At 41.7% G+C, this 25,309-nt stretch overlaps 1 protein-coding gene across 3 annotated transcripts in view; it reads left to right on the forward strand.

Moving 5' to 3' along the window:
- NCKAP5 (NCK associated protein 5) overlaps nt 1–25,309 on the forward strand; it is a 375,692-nt gene that overhangs the window by 286,532 nt on the left and 63,851 nt on the right. For 2 of the 3 annotated variants that reach the window (XM_030580665.1, XM_030580667.1), the window contains 3 exons: nt 5,816–9,675; nt 10,702–10,879; nt 16,865–16,940. In XM_030580665.1, the coding sequence (XP_030436525.1) occupies nt 5,816–9,675; nt 10,702–10,879; nt 16,865–16,940 (4,114 nt within the window). The remainder of the gene's footprint in view (nt 1–5,815; nt 9,676–10,701; nt 10,880–16,864; nt 16,941–25,309) is intronic. The other variant, XM_030580666.1, reaches the window with a different exon arrangement.

The raw sequence follows: 25,309 nt of genomic DNA on the forward strand, positions 1-25,309 counted from the left end.
GTTGATGAAGATATTGAACAGAGCCGGTCCCAAAACAGACCCCTGTGGAACCTCACTTGTTATACCTTTCCAGAAGGATTGGGAACCATTAATAACTACTCTCTGAGTATGGTTATCCGTCCAGTTATGCACCCACCTTATAGTAGCCATCTAAGTTGTATTTGCCTAGTTTATTGATGAGAATATCATGTGAGACTATCAAATGCCTTACTAAAGTCTAGGTATACCACATCCACCACTTCTCCCATATCCACAAGACCTGTTATCCTATGAATGAAAGCTATCAGATTGGTTTGACATGATTTGTTCTTTACAAACCCATGCTGGCTATTCCCTATCACCTTACCACCTTCCAAGTGTTTGCAAATGATTTCCTTAATTACGTGCTCCATTATCTTCCGTGGCACAGAAGTTAAACTAACTGATCTGTAGTTTCCTGGTTTGTTGTTATTTCCCTTTTTATAGATGGGCACTATATTTGCCCTTTTCCAGTCTTCTGGAATCTCTCCCGTCTCCCATGATTTTCCAAAGATAATAGCTAGAGGCTCAGATACCTCCTCTATTAGCTCCTTGAGTATTCTAGGATGCATTTCCTCAGCCCCTGGTGACTTGCAGGCATCTAACTTTTCTAAGTGATTTTTAACTTTTTTTTTTTTTTATCTTCCAAACCTATCTCCTTCCCATTAGCATTCACTATGTTAGGCATTCCTTCAGACGTCTCTGTGAAGACCAAAACAAAGAAGTCATTGAGCATCTCTGCCATTTCCAAGTTTCCTGTTACTGTTTCTCCCTCCTCAGTGAGCAGTGGGCCTACCCTGTCCTTTGTCTTCCTCTTTCTTCTAATGTATTGATAAAAAGTCTTCTTGTTTCCCTTTATTCGTGTAGCTAATTTAAGCTCATTTTGTGCCTTTGCCTTTCTAATCTTGCCCCTGCATTCCTGTGTTGTTTGCCTATATTCATCCTTTGTAATTTGTCTTAGTTTCCATTTTTTATATGACTCCTTTTTATTTTTTTGGTTAAGCCAAGCTGGTCTGCATTTTCTATCTTTCCTACTCAGCGGAATGGAGCTGTCAGAAATTTCTGAACTATTTGCCTTTCTTCTTCTTCTCCCCCTTTAAATCTTCTCCCCCTTCATCTCTTTACATGATTATCAAACTTGTTAGAGTTTGGTGGGGGGAAATATGAGAATGTGAGAGGAGCTGTCCGAACAAACGTCAGGCCTCCGTAACTCTTTAAGCTATCTGGCACAAGGGCCTACAGCACAGGTGGGCAAACTTTTTGGTCCGAGTGTCACATCTGGGTGGGGAAATTTCATGCAAGGCCAGGGCAGGGGGTTGGGGTGTCGGAGGGGGTGCGGTTTGCAGAAAGGGGCTCAGGGCAAGAGATTAGGGCAGAGGAGGAGTGCAGGGTCTATGAGGGGGCTCAGGGCAGGGAGTTGGGGTGCAGCAGGGTATTGCGGTGCAGGCAGGGGGCTCAGGGCAGGGAGCTGGGGTGCAGGATGCAGGAGGGGTGCGGGCTCTGGCCCGGCGCTGCTTACCTGGAGCAGCTCCGGAGTGGCAACAGCACGCACTGGTGCCAGGGCAGGCTCCCTGCCTGCCTGCCCTGACCCTGCATTGAGCTGCTCCCGTAGTTTGCCCACCCCTGGCCTACAGAGTGCAACATGCAAAAAAAAGTCTGTGCATTTACACATGAGGCCAAGCAGTGCCACACTGGCTTCATTTGGGTTCCTGGATTTAATCAAGGGTAGAATTTGGTATATTTAGCAGCTTTAAAAAAAATATTGTTATGGTTTAGGAGGCAGGAAACATATGAACTGAAAGTGTTTGCTTACACAATGCATAGGAAAAAAATAGATCAGAAAGGAGGTCTCATGTGATCTAATGGCCTTAAATAGAAGAGTTGGAGAGATTTCAGCTTGAATCATATAGGGAAGCTTAGCCCCTTGACCCTAATGGTTGAGTTACCTCAATGCAAAGTGCTAATGCATGATGAATTAGCACACCACACTGGGAGCATCACCATCACCAGTGCCAAAGGGTTAAGCAAGTTGAGCTCATATTGTTTTTAATCGTTTTCTATTCTCCCTGTCTCTGCATTAACCGAGCATATTGAATGGTAGCCTTCTTCTCTGAACAACAATTTCTTGGCAATTTTGGATTTTCTCCAGGTTTCATGTCAAAATGTTTCATTTAGTTTCCTTTTCTAATCATGCTAACTTCAAAGTAGGCTTTTTGAGAGAGGCTAGATTAGGGAGGTGAAGGAGTGAAGGATTTGGGAAATGGAAACTTTCAGCTCTTAGGTTCAGATATAACTAGGGCCCTACCAAATTCACAGTCATGAAAAACGCATCACGGACCATGAAATCTAGTCTCTCCCCCCATGGAATCTGGTCTTTTGTGTGCTTTTACCCTATATTATACAGATTTTATGGGGGGAGACCAGCATTTCTCAAATTGGGGGTCTTGACCCAAAAGAGAGTTGCAGCGGGGGGGATCATAAGGTTATTTTAGGTAGGGTCACAGTATTGCCACCCTTACTTCTGCACTGCCTTTAGAGCTGGGCGGCCGGAGAGCAGTGGCTGTTGGCCAGGCGCCCAGCCAGCAGCAGCACAGAAGTAAGTACCCTACCATGCCACCCTTACTTCTGTGCTGCGGCCTTCAGAGCTGGGTGGCCAGAGAGTGGCAGCTGCTGACCAAGGGCAGGAGTGAAGGTAACTTAAATGTCTTACTGATACGCAGGGTGGCCGGGTTCTGGGCCAGGTTGGGGGAGCCTCTGGGCCCCCAGAGGGATGGGGCCTCAGATGGAAGGGGCGGAGCTGGGGCCCAAATCCTCCAGCCAGCTCTTCAACACTGCCCCGCCCCTGCTGCCGGGGCTTCAGCATCGATTTAAAGGACCTGGGGCTCCAGCCGCAGGTACGGTGGTGGCAGTGGCAGCTGGGAGACCTAGGCCCTTAAATCGCTGCCAGGGCCCCGGGGTAGCAGTGGCATTGGCTGGGAGCCCTGGGGCTCCGACGGCAATTTAAAGTGCCCAGGGCTCCAGCCGCAGTGGTGGCAGCAGCAGCTGGGAGCCCCAGACCCTTTAAATCATCACCAGAGCCCCGGGAAGCTGCGCTTTTTGCTCCCCGCCATTATAAGCAGCCCAGCCAATGCGGTCGGCACTTTCTTACCGATTCACCGGACCGGATCGGACCAGCTTACTTTCACCTCTGTCAAGGGCCCAACTCTGAAGTAAGAGTGGAAATACCATACCATGCCACCCTTCTGTGTTGCTGCTGTTGGCGGCTCTGCCTTCGGAGCTGGACTCCTGGCCAGCAGCTGCCGATCTCTGGCGGCCCAGCTCTGAAGTAAGGGTGGCAATACCATACTTATGCACTGCTGCTGGTGGCGGCTCCCAGCCAACAGCCACTGCTCTCTGGCCGCCCATCTCTAACTACAGCACCGCCGCCAGCAGCAGCACAGAAGTAAGGGTAGCAGTACTGCAACCCCCTCTACAATAACCTTGCAACCCCCTCCACCAACTTCTTTTTAAGTCAGGACCCCTACAATTACAACACCATGAAATTTCAGTTTTAAATATCTGAAATCATTAAATTTATGATTTTTAAAATCATATGACCATGAAATTGACCAAAATGGACCGTGAATTTGGTAGGGCCCTAGATATAACCCTGGTAAATAGTGACTGAAAGTTACCATCTTATGTATGTTCAATGGAAGAAGTTTGTGGTGTGAGTAAAGTACCCAGTAGACAGTTGATCTTCTCAGAAGAACCACCAACACACTTAGCATTCTAGAGTTCAAAGACTGCGAGGTAGATTCTTGGCCCTGCTCTGCTATTTATGTGCAGCTCAAGCAGCACAAAAGGAGCATGCCCTTAGCTGTGGATTTTGTTGGCATTGAGGAGCCTCCAGTGAAGGTAAAACAGTATAGCTGGCTCCTATGTTTCCCTCCCTGCTGCCCCCTACCCAGGGAGGTGAGAAAGGATGTGTTGTTGGTGGGAAAGAGGTATGGCTTGACCACTCTGCGTTTTGGCTATCCTCAGCTGGCCAATGTTTCCCTGGGGACCATTGCCCGCTGATAGATCTTAGAGCAACACTGCTTTAAACCATGCCCTGGGTTGGGGCTAGACGGAGAAGCTGGGTACAGCAGAGAACCTGACCCAGAATTACCAGCTGGTCCTTTGAGGTGGTCCTTCTCAATGAGGCCTTGAGGCACAAAGATGCTCACATTGCCACTGCCTCTACCATTGATAAATGGATTGTTTTATTTTCTCAGGACATTCACTCCAGCACTTTTCACAAGTATCACAGTCATTTAAAACAACGCAAAACATTTTAACAAGAACTATTCCAAGCAAGTTTTACAAATCACATTGAGGTTTGGCCTTCACTGTGAATCTGGTTTATGTTTAGAATGGTAGAATCCATAGACTCTTATGAAGTCACAACTAGTGCATCAACTTGCCGGAGGAAGATATTTCCCTATAGTATATTTTTCAATAGTTTTTCCAATGTTTTAGAAATGTGGCTTTGACCATATCCTGAAGGGAGCACAGTCTATGCAGTCAGAGGGGTAGGAAATTTCTGTAATATTTAAGGTAAAGATACATTTGCTATAATTTAGTAAAGTACCACAGTCACACTCTATCTCACTGTAAGAAAATTGCCTTTTCTTTTCTAGCTATGCCTAGCTTTAGCTTTTGCTCAATTTGCATTTTTGTTTGCTGTTCATACTCAAGCGTTTTCTGTTGTATTGTGCTTCCTACCTTTTCAAAAAGGTAAGTTGAAACAGGCAGAAAGAGAGGAGATTTCCATGTAGAAAACTATTTGGGACTGTATGGGAGCTAAGGGTTTCCTTCAAACACCAAACTCTCAGGTTAATAAAAATAAAATCTCTTCTGCCTTCTGGGTTGCTGTACTTATTTTTGGTTGTTAGCATATAAAGCCAAACAATAAACGTAAGACGTACTACTGACTTCTCCTATCTCAAGTCCAAGCATCAGTTATAAGAAAAAACCCATAAATGGTCCATAGTGCAGAACCTTTCCTAGTTGTCTTCTGGGCTGCGTGGTTGATCTCTAAGCTGCCTGAGTCACATCCAGGCAAGAGCAGCTGCTAATACTGTTCTTAACTGCAGGATACAAAGCCCACTTCCCAAACAACCCCACTTCTTCACTTAATAATAACAATAGTAACAAACCCCTATCTTAGGTACTTATAGGGGGACCCATTACCTCACAGACTTTAATGTAGAAGTAGAAGTAGGGTTCGTGAGGTTTTCTCCCAGGGCCCAGCATGTCATAGTGGTCTGGAGTTCATGTAAATATGCATATTTACTATATATGCTGTGTAGTCTTCCCTTATTTTTTTTTCCTCATATGTGAAATGGCAGATCACCTGACCATAAGTTTGCATGCATGAGTACAGCCCCTTCACTATCCTCTGTTCTCACTTTTTATTCACTCACCTCATTGATTCCCATTTCCTCTTTCCCCTAAATTCAAGCCAATTATCCTTATTCTCTCCCTCTGCTTTCCCAATCTCTCTCTCATTCAGACATTCCCTTTCTCTTTCACGCTCAAATGTCTTCTGCTCTCTTTGTCTTACCCCTCTCATCCACATTCTCTCTCTTACACACACCAATCACCCTCCCCATTTCACACTACTATGAAATATTGTGTTAAGAAAGAATATTGTCATCAATTCCAAAGATAGCAGTTTGTCAAGATGAGATTTAATACCAAATGCAATTTATAACCAATTAAATAAAAGGTGTTACTTTTTTTCTTATCAGCATATTCTTATTTTTTTTAATAGTCATCTATAAGCTGGGATAAAAGAATAAGCATTGGTTCTTCACTCCCAAGCAACCTCTCTAGTCCTACAGATGATCTACCTCCAACTCGTATCAAGGAAAACTACATTTTGGAAGGGCTGAAGAAGTTACAGAAACGAAAAATATTATTTGAACCATCTTCAGTAATATCAAAATGGGGTTACAAAGATTGCATGGACTCCAATGAAGGAATATATTCCCCTGGAATTAAATGTGGCAGCCATGAAGAACAAACTCATTGTAAGCCAATAGAAATAGGGAGTGTTTGCATCGAGCACAACAAAACTTTCACTTATGATTCAGATTCACATGATGATGCAGATGATGAATCTTCATCTTTAGTGTTGCTGCATGAAGTACCAAGCAAAGGTTGCAGGCTCTACTGTAATAAATTAACCCACAGTATTTCTGACAGTCTATTTGGTTGGGAGCCTAATGGGAAACATTTACCAGAAAAAGGTTCATATTTTAATTCAAAGGAAAGACCTGAAAAACTAACTAGTTTTGTCAATGATTTGCAGTCAGAGGTAAAATCATGCACAAATGTTAAGCTGCCTGTACTACAGCTAGATCAAAGTGCTGCTAATCTTCATTGGAAGGACCTCAATTTACAGTTTTCAGATACTGATGACAATGAAGTCATGGATGAATTACATATAGAAAGCGGTGATGAAAAAAGTCCATCAGAGTTGTTATTAACTCCCTTTACTGACAAGCATACAAAGAGCTCTGACATGCTTGCAGGGACAGAAAATTCTCAGTTTGTATCTACTGACGGAGAGGAAAAACAAGTATCCACTCAGTCAGATATTGGGCCAAAGACATGTAATTTCATTAAACAACAAAACTTTATAAAAAAGACTTCTTCTGAAGAATGCACTACTGTAATATTTGATGCTGAGGATGGCGAGCCTATTGAATTCAGTTCACATCAAACTGGAGTAGTCACTGTGACTAGAAATGAAATTTCCATCAACCAACCACAAAGTGGGCCCAATGCAGAATACACTGAATTTATACCTCACGGAATAGCTAATTTGCAGACAGGAACTGATGCTAGAAACTACACTGTTTTAGAAACACCTGAAGATGAAATCGAGAAAAGGACTCTTCAGAATAACATAGGGAATGAAAATACAATTGTCCCCCTGACATGCAGTGAATCATTACACTTTGGAAGAGCATTGTTGCAAAATACTCTACAACAAAAGCTAGTGAAGCCAGTGTACAATGTATCATATAAGGCCAATTCCATCTCCACTATTCATGCAGGTATCAATCAAAACCAAAACTTGACTAAAATATCCAGCAGAAGTAAGTTTTCACCACAGAAAATTAAGATGACAGATAGTGGGGAGTCTGCTGCAGCCTTATCATCTGGCCCAACAACCCTAGAAAAATCACCAGTTTTGCTGCCTATGAAACTGTCAAGATTCAAAAAGGCACAAAGTCCAACTCATAATCTGGATTCGAAAATAGACATAGAGATTCCAAAGCGCCCTGCCCATCTTCCTCAAAATTCTAAAATTCCAGGCAAAAGTGATTGGACAAAGAATCCAAAGAATGAAGTTTCAGAATCGCCATTAATGCCTCGGCACCTTATCGAACCCAGTGACTATGGAGAGCCCCCAACCAGAGATATTCATTGTGACTTAGCAATTGTAGAAACCCGATCCCCATCACCCCCCCCTCCTCCGGGCCGGTCAACTTCACTGTTGATAAAACCAAATTATGAACATTCTCCACCTTTATCCATAAAGCCAGGCACAACTGTTCCCAATGAAACAGCAAAAAATAGTCTTAAATTGTCACCCTTAAAAAGAATTGCAAACCCTATTGCTTTTCATAACCAACCTAATCATGAAATGCTAACAAAAAATATGCCTTTCATGGCCAAAATTGAATTAGTTCACCTCCAAGAGAATGGAGAAATGAGCACACAAAACATGATTCAGCAGTCCCACAGCTCCCCTGGAACCTCTCAAGGGCCTTCCAAAGTTTTCACAAAAAGAGCTTGCCCCAAACCCTCTAATCAGTCAGTATTCTGCAGCAATCAGGGGCTTTCTAACCCAGGATTACGGACAGCTAAGACTTTCTCTCTAGCTTGTGTGTCACTGGAAACGGTTTCCTCACAAAGCACCTATTCAGGCAAAAAAGGACTATCCAATGGCAGTGGAGTGCCTCAGCCACAAAAGATGCCAAACAGTCTGCCCACATCTCCACAATGTCAAACAGCAAATAGTAGTGAGCCTCTTCTATCTCATGTTAACCGTTCCTCATTGCCACTATCATTTCATGGCAGTGACATGACAAATGCTATCCAAATCTCTCATGAGAAAGGACTGAAAACCCGTCTCCCTGTAGGACTGAAACTACTTGTAAAATCTCCCCAACTCCTCAGGAAGAATTCTACTGTACCAGGGAAACAAGAAAAAGACAGTATAAATGCAGCTTCCAAAAGCAATGTGAGTTCATGTAAGTACAAGCAGGATGAATCCATGTGTCTAACCACCATGGAAACAATGAGTACGGAATTAAGAGTCACTAAGGCCGATACTGAAATAAGAGATCATTTTTCCATGGGACTTACTATTGATACAGCATCACCTCACTCACCTGAAAACTGCAGAATGATGGTAGACAGAGGAGATGGATTAGAAAACAAATTAGTTAAGAGATCTGTTTCTTCTAGTAGCAAAACATACTTAAAACCGGCTCTGGGAATGAATGGAGCAAAAGCCCGTAGTCAAAGTTTCAGCATTCATACAGGGGAAAAGCCAGCTACCCCTGTGACAGAAGGGCTAGGAAAAGTACGAACTCAGATTATTACTAACACTTCTGAAAGAGGAAATTCTTTAACAAGGCAGAACTCTACCATGGAAGGATTCCAAATCAAGGCCAGTCCTGGGTTAGCAATGGCATCAGAGACCCTTTCAGATACTTCAAAAGTCCCGGAAAAATTCTGTTCTAGACAAGGTTCTGATGGAAGCATGAGTAGTTCCAATAGTCAGCATGGTAGCCCAAGCAGACTACCATTCAGAACATCTCCAAAAGTGGACTTGTTTCACAACATTTCAAAATGTGAGGGAAACAAATCACCTTCTCAGAAAGATTCACCAAATATATTTGTCCACAATGAAAAAAGCAGTGAGAATTCTAAACAGTATCCACTAAACAAAAAAAGTATCTTGCAAGCGGAATTGGAGTTGGAGTCATCACCTACTATTCCAACAGAACAAATTTCATCATTTCAAAACTTGGATGGAATACAATATCCTCATAAACTTGAAGCAAGCAAGTCACAAAGACAAGAAACCTCTTTAAAGATATCAGAAAACTCAGAGGTTACCAGTGCTTTGAGTTCATCTGTTGTGCAACCTACAATAGAAGAAAAAGTCATGTTGTGTATCCAGGAAAATGTGCAGAAGGGTCAAGGGCAAAACAAGTCTCCCAGCACTGAGATGAAACAAAAGACCGGGCCCTCTATAGCTAGCTGGTTTGGTTTTCGTAAGAGTAAACTCCCAGCCCTGAATGGTAGAAAAACTGATGTTCCTAAAACAAAGGTAGAAAAGAAAGAAGCAAAAGGTTCAGGTTTTGGAAATAAGCAGGCAAAGTCAGAGAAAAAAAAAGATAAAAAGAAAACTGATCAACACTGTGAAGCAGAAAATGAATTTAATAAGAAAACTGAAAATAGTGACATTTTAGATGATGTTTTGAAAGGCAAAAAGAATACAAAAGCTTCGCAAGATATCCCTGGCCAGATTAGGTGTTATCAAAAGAATGCTTCCTCCACCATCACATGTTCAGCAAAAGACAGTTTTATGAAAGAACTTTTAAACAGGTAATTACTTTATGAAACAATTTGGGATGTGCAGTTTTTTTTCTCTCCGCAGCTATATGTGCATCCTCAGTGTTAAACAGAATGCAAGAATGTTTCTTCTAGCCCAGGAATGCATAGTGTAACCCAGAACATGCTGAGTGTGGTGTTTTGTCCCATGCAGTGGCCCCGAGACCAAGCTCATGCACTAAGATCCAGAGGCTGCAGATTGAATCCCACTTGCTGACGATTGGGATCTGTTGGTGTTACAATAGCAGCATTTGTTTTGTACATATCAAGATTTTAATCTCTAGAGGAAAATGTTAGCAATAAAATTATAATCTGGTTCATGTTAACCAAACCAATGGTCTTTGAAATTAATTTATTTATTTTATAATTGGAGATATACCAGTCTCCTAGAACTGGAAAGGACCTTGAAAGGTCATTGAGTCCAGCCCCCTGCCTTCACTAGCAGGACCAATTTTTGCTTTAGATCCCTAAGTGGCCCCCTCAAGGATTGAACTCACAACCCTGGGTTTAGCAGGCCAATGCTCAACCACTGAGCTATCCCTCCCCCCAAGAATGATAAATTTGATCAAATATTATAGGAATTCAAACTATACCAGAAACCAGGAATGTAGGCATATGGTTTGAAACAGGAAAATGATGTACATGTTTTTTATTTCTCCCATTTTCAGTGATTGTAACCAGCAAATGTGTATTTGGTAGCTAGCCAGAAATAATTACATTTACAGCTACCATAACCTTAGGCCACAAAGACACTCAACAATCATTGTACAGTGATTCCCAGTTTGCCCCACAGCAATTCTAAATATAAAATAAATCATTGTATGTGAAAGACTAAATTGATATACTACTTGAAATTGCAAGTGACAGATTTGATCAAGACTAGTTAGAAACATTTATCACTCAAAGGTCTAGAGACAGAACGATATAGAGAGGTTACTTTAAACATTAAAGGGATGGGAAAAGTAGAGTGCTTGAAGAAGGGCAATGTAATTTATCAGAGGAATCACTTTCTACCTGCAGAGTTGATAAGAAAGCAGCTCAGCAGACAGAAAGTGGATCAAATAATGTTTCCTACAGGAGTGTGTCGAAGGGCAGCTCCCAGGGCTCCTCTCTTCCCAGCAACTCTATCAGCGCTCAAGGAAGCCACAAGAAAAACAGCAAAACAAAAGCTGATATGGAAATGCAGCATGAGACACTGGTAAGTTCTTTAGTGCACAAAAACATTATTTCCCTTTAAATTAATTTCTGGATGTGCTTTGTTTCTTATTGTCAGTACAGGCAAACAATACAATAATTGTTTATATATAGTAGAAAGAATTAGAAAGAACTAGATAACTATGAATTAATGCCAAATCTGACAGTTTGATTATGGGCCAGATTGTACGACTATTCATGAAGATCATACTGCTTTTACTGGCAACTCAATTTCTGTAAATATATTTGCACAATGACGCCATAATCACAGTGCAGCACAATGAAATAAGAGGACAGTTTTCCTTTCTTTCCCCTGAAAACTATACACTTGCATCAAACATTCTTCTGATATGATTGAAACCATTAAAAAGTAAAAAGTGTAAAACAATGGGGAAAAAAGCAAAGTACTGAATCAGATTTAAGGATGTTTGTCACTATCAAACGCACAAGTGAGAATTGGATACTTGACTTTCCATGGGAATTAAGCCCCTTAGCTACCATTTGTACCTTTGAAAAATTTCCCCCTTGAAGTGAATTTCGTGCTTCTCTATAGTTTTAACTGGATCTGATACTTTAATTTGTCCAGAGAGCATAAGCATTACAATTCCTAAGGAAAATTGTTTTAAGCACTGTCAGCTCATGAGCCCTGATTGTGCAAAGGTTATGCATGTATTTGCTTAGCTTTACACATTGTGAGTAGTGCTTGCTGTGCATCAAATGAATAAAGCTAAGAATGTGTAAATCTTTGCAGAATTGTGACCTAAGATCTTACTCTAAAGATACCCTTAATTGTGAACATTTTAATAATTAATCTTAGAACTCAGCTGAGAGTGATTTCTCCTTTAAAGTGGACTTCTTCCATGATGTTATAAAGTTTCAAATATCAGTGGTATATAGATATTTTAACTCTAACTGCATTTAATTTTGTATCATAAAAACTTTCTTCACTCTTCATAGTTGTGTTAACCATATTATTTTCCCTTTTTGCAAAATAATTTGAATGTTTGTACCAAATGTGTGCAGTGTACAGCATTAATTTAAGCATATCATTTTTGTTCTGACAAAATGGGTTATTAAAATACAGCACATGCTACCATTTCGTATGAGAAAATTTGAAATAGGAAGTAATTAAATATTTCTCTGGGTCATATTTGAAGGGTAAAGCAAGTTTCAAAAGGCTTCATAAGGGGAATTGGAAAACCTCTTAGTTTACAGAGTGCTTAAGGTTACAGTATCACAGACATACTTTCAAGTCCAGGCAAATGTGTATCTGTATTTTCATTCAAATAATGTCTTTACTAAAAGGATATACAAGGTCATTTTTTAAAACTCTCTCAGAATTTGCAGAATGAATGCTTTGGCAGAATGAATGCTTTGGAAAACTTTTTGCTTCTGGCTTCTGTGGTATCATCTCTTCTTTGAAAATGTAGATGTCCCCTGCATTATAAAACCACAAATTATAAGCATATCTAAGGCTGCCCTTGTAATGTCACTGAAAGGAAAGAGAGAGAATGAACGTCTGGAAATGTGCAATATGCAGGAAATTCAATCCAACTGATCTAGAACTTTGATAGCAAAGCGGAGCCCCTTATCAGAGCCACTCAATTTAACTATGCCCCATTTAATATGGTCCTGACAGCTTAGGGTATATCGTCACTGTACAGAAGTATAAAAAGCTCTGAACCATTGCTTCTACAATTTCTTTTTTGCTTTCTTATTATTTTATAACGCTGCAATAATTTGCTATTCTTTTTGTCTCTCATTTTGTAAAGTCTTTCTAAATGTAACAATAACAGTCATTTAGGATTTTAAGTATATCTTTAAGAAACACACTTCATTTTATCAGTGAAGTACAAAGATTGTCCTTAATATACATAAATAATGGGAGAAATTATCCTATTTAGCTTTTAAGGACAAATTAGTCATGGTGGAAAGGCATTACCTATCTTATACCATACGTCCTTTTGTTAAACTGGAAATCAAAGTATTGTAACTATACTGTTTTTGAAGATTCAAGTTGCTTCAGTTGTGAATTCCTTATGAATTTTGTTGAGTTTAATTCCTAAATGAAATAACTAGTGCCAACATGTTGAGGACATTTAGAATAGAGAAAATGAAAGGACATACTTTGTGCTCTTAAGTCTAATTTTTGAAAGAAATATGCTGTTAAATAGGATTTATAAATTAAGAGGAATTTCAGCTTGTTCTCCAAACTCATACAAGAGAAACAACTGAAACTCTTTAAATTCAGAGTTCACGCATTTTATTTCTAGCTCTTTTCATTATTCTTTGGTGCCTGCTTTCTTTGAAGAAGATTGCAGAGGATTCTGTTTAGAGAGATATCTATGATTGAAAACACTAGCACGTGGTAGCATAGACCATTGTGTATTTTTTATAAAAAGGAAAAATAAATGCTTTTTGAGAAAACAGCATAAATCTTTTTTAAAACCTTAAACTAAGAGGATTATTCTTCTCTTAACAATGTAAAGTACATTCAGTAATGAGGGTCAACACTGAAACTGGCACTTGTACTTCAAATCTCATATCGTGTGTACTGCTTTTTTAAAACCTGACAGTAACATGGAGCTCTTTTAAACATTAACATTCTAGAAAGTGTTTTTTCAAGTCTTTTTTCTTATACTTCGTAGAATTAAATCTTTTCTCTTTCCAAGTGCTAATTAAAGGCACGGGGGCCTATAATGCCATCTTTTATGCAGCACTTATCTCTGATTTTTGTGCAACTTATACTAGAGAGCACCATTACTTGGCTCTCATATTTAAAAGAGATAAAACTAGTATCTCATTAACAGCAAGCTTGAGCATACACCTTTGGGAGGGATACACAGCCACCAAATGCATTATAGATTCATAAATTCATAGATTCATAGACTCTAGGACTGGAAGGGACCTCGAGAGGTCATCGAGTCCAGTCCCCTGCCCTCATGGCAGGACCAAATACTGTCTAGACCATCCCTAATAGACATTTATCTAACCTACTCTTAAATATCTCCAGAGATGGAGATTCCACAACTTCCCTAGGCAATCTATTCCAGTGTTTAACTACCCTGACAGTTAGGAACTTTTTCCTAATGTCCAACCTAAATCTCCCTTGCTGCAGTTTAAGCCCATTGCTTCTTGTTCTATCATTGGAGGCTAAGGTGAATAAGTTTTCTCCCTCCTCCTGATGACACCCTTTTAGATACCTGAAAACTGCTATCATGTCCCCTCTCAGTCTTCTCTTTTCCAAACTAAACAAACCCAATTCCTTCAGCCTTCCTTCATAGGTCATGTTCTCAAGACCTTTAATCATTCTTGTTGCTCTTCTCTGGACCCTCTCCAATTTCTCCACATCTTTCTTGAAATGCGGTGCCCAGAACTGGACACAATACTCCAGTTGAGGCCTAACCAGCGCAGAGTAAAGCGGAAGAATGACTTCTCGTGTCTTGTTTACAACACACCTGTTAATGCATCCCAGAATCACGTTTGCTTTTTTTGCAACAGTATCACACTGTTGACTCATATTAAGCTTGTGGTCTACTATGACCCCTAGATCTCTTTCTGCCATACTCCTTCCTAGACAGTCTCTTCCCATTCTGTATGTGTGAAACTGATTGTTCCTTCCTAGGTGGAGCACTTTGCATTTATCTTTATTGAACTTCATCCTGTTTTGATTAAGTTAATCAAAAAAGGTACCTTTGGGGCCAAATGCTGCTCACTCACACTTGTAGTCCTATAGGCACAAAACGGTACACCCCAAATGTTCTCTTCTGACACAGGCCTCAACTTGTTCAGAGCATTGGCCATTACTTCAGGTGAGATGCAACAGCTTTGAATGGCACTGCCAGTATATTTTGGCTGCAAGACCTCTGTAAGTGGTCTATGGTGGCTCATTCCACAGGAAAAGTGATCATGAAGTGACATACAGTCAGCCTAGGGGTAAATTATGCCACACCCTCACTACTGCTGGCATAGTATGGAAATGGGGCATGGTCAGGACAATTCTATGCTAGTCCTGAGCTAGGTTTTCATCAGCTACGAGACTACTGTAACACAGTGTAGGAGGAGAAGTGGACAGAGTAGCACCAGAATCAGGGCCGTGGAAGTGAGAAATTTGAGCCACCTTTGCATACAGCTCCCTGAATTGCATTCTGGGCATTTTGGAATACCCAAGGACATAGACCTCTATCGTGAAGTTTAATAAAATTAGCAGGACACATACAATCCGTCATGACCTATGGGTCTTGAACCCAGCTTGTTGACAAGGACCTACCTGGGACCCATGAAAACCAGCCACAGTGTCAGGCTCTGCCCCTGAGGTCCAATTGTTGGAGCCCCAGGGTGGCTGATTGGTCCACTGGCCCTGCTTAAGCCAGTAGCAGGAACAGGAAGCTGTTGAAACAGCTCTGCTTCATTCCTGCCCCTCCTCTGCTCCTTTATTTCCTGCCATCCAAGTTGTGGGTCCAGACCTCCAGTTTGTTTCCTGCCTCTGACCTTCTAGTTATTCTGACCCAGCCTGATACTGGTTCCTGACTTTTGGTGCTGATCTCCAGTTTGTCTTCTGCTTCTCATCTCCTAATATCCTGCCCTAGCTTACTTCTGCATCATGACTGTGGGATCTGGCTCAGACTGCTGGGTCAGGCTGCTTATGTCCTGGCTGTGACACAATCCCTAAATGTGAAAAGATTACTTTATCAGTCAGTTAAGTAAAACCATGCACATATTCTTCTTTTATTCCACATGCCCTGAAGAGTTCTGTTCCCCAAGAAAAAAGTTCTTATAAAATCTTTCCACTTAAAGAATACGTGACTTTTGCAAATTTATAGAGCTTAACTAACTTGACTTACTAATGCTAGTTATGAGAAGTCAGTGGAACTACCTGTGTGAGTAAGACAAGCAGAATCTGGCCCATGATACATTTTAAAAAAAAACTAATTGTTTTGCAAATAATAATGAATCCTAAGATTTTAGATTGAGAAGCATATTTAATACTTCTTTGAATGTATATAAAGTACAATAGATCCTGGAAGTGGCTTAGGGCAATGGAGGGCAGTTAACAAGTATTAACTAGAGCACCAAGCAGTGAAAGAGTGAATTTTTCTTCAGGGCTTGTTCTCTTTCAGGACAGCCTTAGCAAGTATTTTCCTTTCTGTTTGCATGGTGTAAGAAAAAACATACGCCCTTGGATCTGAATTATAGCCAGACGTGGTGCACACTGAAGAGGTTTTTCTCTGTACGTGTAAGAAGCAGGCTGACAAAATGCATTCTAGGAAGAAGCTTAACTATTTGTGCACCCATTTTTATGAATAGGAGAGAAGAAAAAGTGTGAATTATGCAGTCCTCTCAAGCATCACCTAGAAAATCTATGAGGCTGAAATCACACATTTTAACTACAGTGCAATAGAAAAGATCAGTATAGGGATCTTTGTGCATGATTCATTTTTTAAAAATATGATTGGCTTTCTAGCTATCCTTTTAACAGGTGGAAAAGTAGACACCAGAGTTAAATGATTGCAAACCGAATGAGGAGATACCATGTCACACATTAAGTTCACCTCATATTTTCCTTAGCATAAAGCATGACACCTGATACTCCTGGAGAGAAACAAATACAGGGTCATGAGATCTGAGTGTATTTCTGTATTCTTATTAAAATGGATTGTAGCAGAAGTAATTTCCTTTTGAGGAATTACATCTCCCCAAGTCTTAATTTTTCTTGACAGCTGCATATCATGGCTTTTATTAGAGGATTTAGAATCAAAGCTGTTATCTTTAGACATCTTTCATGGAATAAGACATACTATATATTCCTACTTTTAATACTTGTGCAGCTAAACATTTCTGAAAGGATATTAGGATAATTAAGGTAAATAATCAGCTGAAACAATAAAACAAAAGTGCTATGGCTTCACACCATTTTTGGTCTATGCTACCAAAAGCAGACATGTGAAAGATGTTTTCTTTACTTTGATTTTTGTTGTATTATGTGCAGACTAAATTGGTCACAAAAAGCCAGCAGGAAGATGAAGAGGACACCATCACAAGTACATGTCAGAGTCACGTAATAGGTACAAAACTATATTTTATATGAGTATTAATGATGCTTTTTTTCCCTGGTAAAACAATGTTTAATCTCAGTAGCTAACCTAGCTACTAAATTGTCCTTTTGAAAAAAAGACTTTCTGCATTGGTTTGCCAGTCTAGAGGTACAGATACTGACACCCTGCTGTGCCATGCTGACACCAAATGTGGAGCAAGGTGCTATTCAATGAGTAAGGGTGTTGCAACCTGGCCCAGAGGTTACAACTGGAATATTCCATGTACTATGGCCTGGTCTTGTAGTAGTTGTTCACGCGAAACTGTCATTGCTTTTTGTAAGAGTTCAACCAATGTATAAACTGTAACTATATACTCTGCCTTGAATAAGGGATGGTGGATAGCTGTATCACCTCAGGAGCAGAGCAAGGATCCAGTTATGACTCAAGAGTCACAGTTGCTCATCTACTCCTCCCTTGCTCTGGTAGAGAAAATTACTTCACCTCTTTCTGTGGAGCAGCTCACTCCATCTCAGCACCCAACTATCTCCTCTAGCCAGTGGGTAGAAGTAACAAATCCATGGCTCCTCCCACTCTGCTCTTCTTTGCTTCCTCCCTAGCCATTTGTTCACAGCAGGGATTATCAGATGAGTAGACCCTGCTCTTCTCACCACAGAGAGTAGCAGAGTCATATTCTGTGCAGCAGAGTAAGAGCTGTGACAGTCTAGCACAGACTGAGTGCCAGATACAGCCCCTATTTAAGCAAGGGTAAATAAAAGTTTTAAATAAATAAGAAAAGAATTACCTCCACTATGTGTTCTTAAGTGGACTAGCACAATTCCTCCTGCTTGCTATTTGATTAGCATGTACTACTTTTTAATTTGAAATACACAGTCAACATTTCTTAAACTATTTGTTCCCATTAACTCTGATGCAATAAGTGACATCCCCTTTCACAGGGCCATATTTTGTTGAAGAGCCATTACGTCTGCTTTATGTGGGACAGGAGGATTCTGAATGGTCATTTCAACTCCCTGTGCTGCCGGAGACCACAGCATAGGGTAGAATCTGACTTAGTTTTTCCAGGGTACTGTTAGGGATTATGCCAGGAAGAAGCACTTTTCAAGTTGGTCTGTCAGGCTGTCCTGCAGTGGCTCAAGAGCATAAGGACCAGCATCAAGGCAGACTGTGAAGAAGCAGGGCACAAACCCCAATCTTGTCTGTGAGTTCTATAGTTAGATTTCACCAACCAAGGATCATGTACAGACTTCTCAAGCACTACAAGAGCCTTAACATGGAGTCACAGACAGTCCCCTGGGGCACTCCAATCAATCGTGTCACTAGGCAAGCCTGCCTTTGTGATAGATGGCTCCTTACACCAAAAATCACAACAATATTCAAGTTACTCTCAGTCCCAAATGACCAATCACATACTGCAGGTTCATTGCACTTGAGATCTCACACCAAAGACAACACTTGTATCCAATCCTGTAATAAACTATCTAAAGATTTATTAACTAGGAAAAGGAAATAAGAACATTATTTACAAGGTTAAAGCAGGTAAACATATATACACAAAAATGAGTTCCAGTCTTAACTTTCAAAATGTAATAGAAGCTTCTATAATAAGCAAGCTCCATATGTCCTTTAGGGCTAACCCAGGCCAACCACTGGGGAGCTTTTGCTTATGCTTTGTAATTCTTCCCCTCAGAGTCCAAGCAGCATAAAAGATACAGTTTCTCCTTGTTAGGGCTTTTTATTCCTTCCCCTGTTCTGCTTCGAGTTGCAAGTTCAGTTGCTTGGAGGAATTCAGTTGCACATCTCCTCTTCATGGGAGTGGAGGGGGAAGCAATCAATAAAGTCTTTTGTCCTCTGATATTCTACAACAATTTGTCTGGTGTTGGTGGACATGAGATAACACCTTCTGTGCCAAACTCGTATTTCACACTTGCATATTACTTCTCTCCTGTTGGGTGATTTACAGTTACAGACCAAACACTTAAATATTGCTTTATAACATGGGACACTGTAAGTGAGATTAATGCATGCAGCAATTTACAAGCATTTCATGAACTCTGAACACTAAACTCGTTTGTATAACTCTAATACTTGTTGTAACAACACAGGTGAGCCAGAATGGTTCCGGTTATGTATTAGTCAGTGTTCAGCTGACACCTAGGGGCCTTGGCATGAGCTGGCACCTGGTCCGCCAATGTTACAACTCCCATTCCCCACAAGGTTTATAGCGTGGGGGGAGACAAAGTCATCAGATCATGCCATGCTTTAACACTAATTCTAAACTAGGTTTGTCTTCTGTGCAGTTGTGCTAGGGTAGGCAGAAGGGGCTCTTTAAACTCTCACCTCTGTAATTCATGCCTGCAGGGCTAGCCATAATGTGGCCCTGATTGTAACAGTCACAGTTTGGCCCTGTGACTAATACTTAAGAGACTCCAAGGCTCTCTTGGCCATTGCAGGTGTAGATTACAACCATTAATGGCTGAGGACCCATTGGCTGTGGTTTCTTTAAAAAGGTTTTGTTTTATCATCACTGTGGTAAGTAGATTCTAATGACAATTCATGCTGCTAGGTTTTGGAGATTAAATATTGTGATTCTCTACTTGTTTGCAAGGTTATGAGCTTGGTGATTACTAAACAAAATTCTAATAACTTTTAAGATCAGACTTTAATCAACTACATTTTGCCCATTGGCAGGGACAGATGAAGGCAACCTGGGGTCTTAAGCATCACAATCTGTCCCCTATGACTTCACCCGTCAGGCCTCAGCTTCCACTGCTCGGTGGTTCTCGTCTCCCCCTCCTCCATGGAGTGATAGCATTGGGGGGTGGGGGAGTTCCTTTCCCTTTCAAAGAGGCAGGTTCCACACAAGACTGGAAGCAGGAGTCCCTCAGCATCCTAGAAGAGGCAGGTGTGGCAGCAGGGGGCACCTTTGTGTTTACTCCAGCCCCAGGTTGCCCTAGTTATATTCCTTTTTGCCTCTTCTCATAGACTCATAGGTCAGAAGGGACCAATATGATCATCTAGTCTGACCTCCTGCACAAGGCAGGCCACAGAACCCTACCCATCCACTTTTATACAACCCCTAATCCAGGACTGAGTTATTGAAATCCTCAAAACTGGTTTGAAGACCTCAAACTGAAGAGAATCCACCAGCAAGCGACCCATGCCCCACGCTGCAGAGGAAAGCGAAAAACCTCCAGGGCCCCTGCCAATCCACCCTGGAGGAAAATTCCTTCCCGACCCCAAATATGGCGATCAGCTAAACCCTGAGCATGTGGGCAAGACTCACCAGCCAGCACCCAAAAAGGAATTCTCTGCAGTAACTCAGTTCCCATCCCATCCAACATCTCCCCGCAGACAATTGAGCAGACTTATCTGGCGATAATCCAAGACCAATTGCCCAAATTAAACTATCCTATCATAACATCCCCTCCATATATTTATCAAGCTTAGTCTTGAAGCCAGATAAGTCTTTTGCCCCCACTACTTCCCTCGGAAGGCTGTTCCAAAACTTCACTCCCCTAATGGTTAGAAACCTTCGTCTAATTTCAAGTCTAAGCTTCCTAATATCCAGGTTGTACCCATTCGTCCTCGTGCCTACATTAGAACTAAACTTAAATAATTCCTCTCCCTCCCTAACGTTAACGCCTCTGATATATTTATATAGAACAAGCATATCCCCCCGCAGCCTTCTTTTGGCCAGGCTAAACAAGCCAAGCTCTTTGAGTCTCCTTTCATAAGGCAGGTTTTCCATTCCTCGGATCATCCTAGTAGCGCATCTCTGGACCTGTTCCAGTTTGAATTCATCCTTCTTGAACATGGGACACCAGAACTGCACACAATATTCCAGATGGGGTCTCACCAGCGCCTTATATAACGGTACTAACACCTCCTTATCCCTGCTGGAAATACCTCGCCTAATGCATCCTAAAATCGCATTTGCTTTTTTAACAGCCGTATCACATTGGCGGCTCATAGTCATCCTGCTATCGACCAATACCCCAAGGTCCTTCTCCTCCTCCGTTGCTTCCAACTGATGCGTCCCCAACGTATATCTAAAATTCTTATTATTAATCCCTAAGTGCATGACTTTGCACTTTTCACTATTGTATTTCATCCTATTACTCTTACTCCAGTTTACAAGGTGGTCCAGATCTTCCTGAATAGTATCCCTGTCCTTCTCTGTGTTAGCAATACCCCCCAACTTTGTGTCATCTGCAAACTTTATTAGCACATTCCCGCTCTTTGTGCCAAGGTCGATAATAAAAAGGTTAAATAAGATCGGTCCCAAAACCGATCCTTGAGGGACTCCACTAGTAACCTCCTTCCAGCCTGACAGCTCACCCTTCAATACAACCCGCTGGAGTCTCCCCTTTAACCAGTTCCTTATCCACCTTACAACTTTCTTATTCATCCCCATCTTTTCCAATTTAACTAACAGTTTCCCATGCAGAACCGTGTCAAACGCCTTACTGAAATCGAGGTAAATTAGATCTACCACATTTCCTTTACCTAAGTAATCCGTCACCTTCTCAAAGAAGGAGATCAGATTGGTTTGGCACGATCTACCTTTAGTAAATCCATGTTGCAATTCGTCCCAATTACCATTGACCTCTATGTCCTTGACTAATTTCTCCCTTAACATTTTTTCCAAGACCTTACATACTACAGACGTCAAGCTAACAGGCCTATAATTACCCGGATCACTTTTATTCCCTTTCTTAAAAATAGGGACTACGTTAGCAATCCTCCAGTCGTACGGCACAACCCCCGAGTTTATCGACTGCTTAAAAATTATTGCTAACGGGTTCGCAATTTCACGCGCCAGTTCCTTTAATATCCTCGGATGGAGATTGTCCGGGCCCTCCAATTTTGTCCCATCAAGCTGTTCAAGTTTGGCCTCTACCTCAGTTGCGGTAATATCCACCTCCATATCCACATTCCCACTTATCATCCCTCCATCATCGCTAAACTCCTCACTAGTCTTATTTAAAACTGAGGCAAAGTTCTTATTTAGATATTGGGCCATGCCTAGGTTGTCCTTTACCTCCATTCCATCCTCAGTATATAGCGGCCCCACTTCTTCTTTCTTTGTTTTCTTCTTGTTTATGTGGCTGTAGAACCTTTTACTATTGGTTTTGATTCCCTTTGCAAGGTCCAGTTCAATGCGGCTTTTAGCCTTCCTCACTTTATCCCTACATGTTCTGACCTCACCAAGGTAGCTTCCCTTGCTAATCCCGCCTTTCTTCCACTCCCTGTAAGCTTTCTGCTTTCTCCTAATCCCCTCTCTGAGTTGCTTGCTCATCCATCTTGGCCTACAACTCTTGCCCATGGTTTTTTTCCCCTTTCTTGGGATGCAGGCTTCCAACAATTTCCGCAGCTGCGACTTAAAGTAATTCCAGGCCTCCTCCGCATTTAAATCCACAAGTTCCTCCGTCCAATCCACTTCCATAACTAATTTCCTTAACTCTTTAAAATTAGTCCTCGAGAAATCGAAAACCCTAATCCGAGATCTACATTTGTTTATCCTTCCATCTAGTTTGAACTGAATCAGCTCATGATCACTCGAACCAAGGTTATCCCCTACCACCATTTCTTGTACGAGGTCCTCACTGCTCACGAAAACCAAATCTAAAATGGCATCCCCTCTCGTAGGTACTTCAACTACTTGATGAAGAAATCCATCCGCTATCACATCCAGAAAAATCTGACCCCTATTATTCTTGCAAGCACTCGTCCTCCAGTCTATATCCGGGAAGTTGAAGTCTCCCATAATCACACATTTCCCCTTTGTGTTTACTTCATTAAAGACATTAAAGAGGTCTCTATCCATATCCAAATCAGATCCCGGCGGTCTATAGCACACCCCAACCACTATCTCAGGGGAAGGCCTAGTTGCTTTTTTACCCAGTGTGATTTTTGCCCAGACAGACTCTGTCTTATCCATTCCATCGCTTCTTATTTCATTACAGTTAATCTCATCATTGATGTACAAGGCTACTCCACCACCTTTGCCTTTCTTCTTGTCTTTTCTAAACAGCACATAGCCTTCAATACCTGTACTCCAGTCATGAGTACTATTCCACCAGGTTTCTGTTATCCCTATAATATCCGGTTTCACTTCCTCCACCAGTAGCTCCAGTTCCTCCATCTTGTTACCTAGGCTACTCGCATTAGTGTACAGACATTTTAATTTTTGGCGTTTAGCGTCAATGACATTCTTTCCCCCGTCGTGCACAGACCTTCTACCACCAGCATCACCCGTTAATCTGGTTTCTACTCCACTATTCCTCCTTGGATCAATTCTTTGGTCCGCAAGGGTATCCCCTCTCACGTTGTTTACTTCCCTCTCCAGGTTATATTCCGGTGTGGAGATCTCCTGAACATCTCCCAACCATCTCCCCCAACTTCCATTGGCTGGGCCTGCTGCACCTCTGTTAAGGTGGTGTTGGTGGGGCTCCCAGAGAAGTGAGTTAACACCTCATTGAGATGCATGGGGATGTTCATGCCTCTATGCTATTTTTTTCAGCCTACCTGCAGGCTTCGGCAGATGTCCTTGCATCAGTTACATTAGGGTCACATTTTCAAGTTTTTTCTCACAACTCTGTGGGCTAGAAATCTGTTTCTGTTTCTTAACAAAAGGTGATCATGCATTCATCAGATGACTCCAGGGTCTAGGTGTGGGCCTATAGTGCCTCTGCCTTGGCTAGTCCCCAGTCTTGGACATTCATCTGTGAGAATCCTATAAAGTAGCTTTATCTCTTTCTGGGTGTTTTATTATATTACTATAAGGTGGGTGCACTACTGGTTGAAAGACGGTATTCAAAGTATAGTTATGAATGATTCATTGTCAAACTGGGAGGGCATATCTACTGGTGTGCAAGGGGTCTGTTTTCGGTCCAGTACTCTTCAATGACTTGCATAATCAAGTGGAGGTTTGAAATTTCCAGATGACTTCAAGCTGGGAGGGGTTCTGTGTACTTTGGAGAACAAAATTAGAATTCAAAATGAGCTTGAAAAATTACAGAATTGGTCTGAAATCAATACAATGAAATTCAATAAAGACAATTGCAAACTACTACACTCTGGGAAGGAAAACTCAAATTCACAACTACAAAATGGGGAATAACTGGCTAGACAGTAAGACTGCTGAAAAGGCTCTACGGGGTTAAAGTGAATCACAAATTGATTATGCATCAACAGAGTGGATTGGATGAATGGACTATAAGGTGGATAGAAAGCTGGCTAGATTGCGGGCTCAATGGGTAGTGATCAATGGCTCAATGTCTAGTTGGCAGCCAGTATCAAACAGAATGCCCCAGGGGTTGGTCCTGGGGCTGGTTTTGTCAACATCTTTATTAATGATCTGGATGATGAGATTAATTGCACCCTCAGCAAGTTCACAGATGACACTAAGCTGAGGGGAGAGGTAGATACGCTGGAAGGTAGGGATAGGGTCCAGAGTGACCTAGACAAATTGGAGGACTGGGCCAAAAGAAATCTGATGAGTCCTGCACTTAGGAAGGAAGCATCCCATGCACCGCTACAGGCTGGGGACCGACTGGCTATACAGCAGTTCTGCAGAAAAGGACCTGGGTATTACAGTGAACAAGATGCTGGATATGAGTCAGTAGTGTACCCTCATTGCCAAGAAGGCCTACGGCATATTGGACTGTATTAGTAGGAGCATTGCTAGCAGATCGAGGGAAGTGATTATTCCCCTCTATTCGGCACTGGTGAAGCCACACCTGGAGTATTGCATCAGTCCCACTACAGAAGAGATGTGACCAAATTGGAGAGAGTCCAGCGGAGAACAACGAAAATGATTAGGGGGCTGGGGCACATGACTTACGAGGAGAGGCTGAGGGAACTGGGGTTATTTAGTTTGCAAAAGAGAAGAGCAAGGGGGGATTTGATAGCAGCCTTCAACTACTTGAAGGGGGTTTCCAAAGAGGACAGAGCTCGACTCTTCTCAGTGGTGGCAGATGACAACAAGAAGCCACAGTCTCAAGTTGCAGTGGGGGAGGTTCGATATTAGGAAAAACTATTTCACTAGGAGGGTGGTGAAGCACCGAATTGGGTTACCTAGGGAGGTGGTGGAATCTCTATCCTTAGAGGCTTTTAAGGCCCAGCTTGACAAAGCCCTGGCTGGGATGAGTTAGTGGGTGTTGGTCCTTCTTCAAGCAGGGGGTTGGACTAGATGACCTCCTGAGGTCTCTTCCAACCCTAATCTTCTGTGATTCTAAGACCTGGTGGTAATTATCTTGCTCTACTTGGCACCGAGGAGGCTTTAGCTGGAGTACTGCATCCAGTTCTGGATTCCAAACTTTAGAAAGCATATGGACAAACTGAGACTCTCCAGAGGGAAGCAACAAAAATGATAT

The sequence above is a fragment of the Gopherus evgoodei genome, chromosome 11 (genome assembly GCF_007399415.2).
Source record: "Gopherus evgoodei ecotype Sinaloan lineage chromosome 11, rGopEvg1_v1.p, whole genome shotgun sequence".
Taxonomy (NCBI): domain Eukaryota; kingdom Metazoa; phylum Chordata; order Testudines; family Testudinidae; genus Gopherus; species Gopherus evgoodei.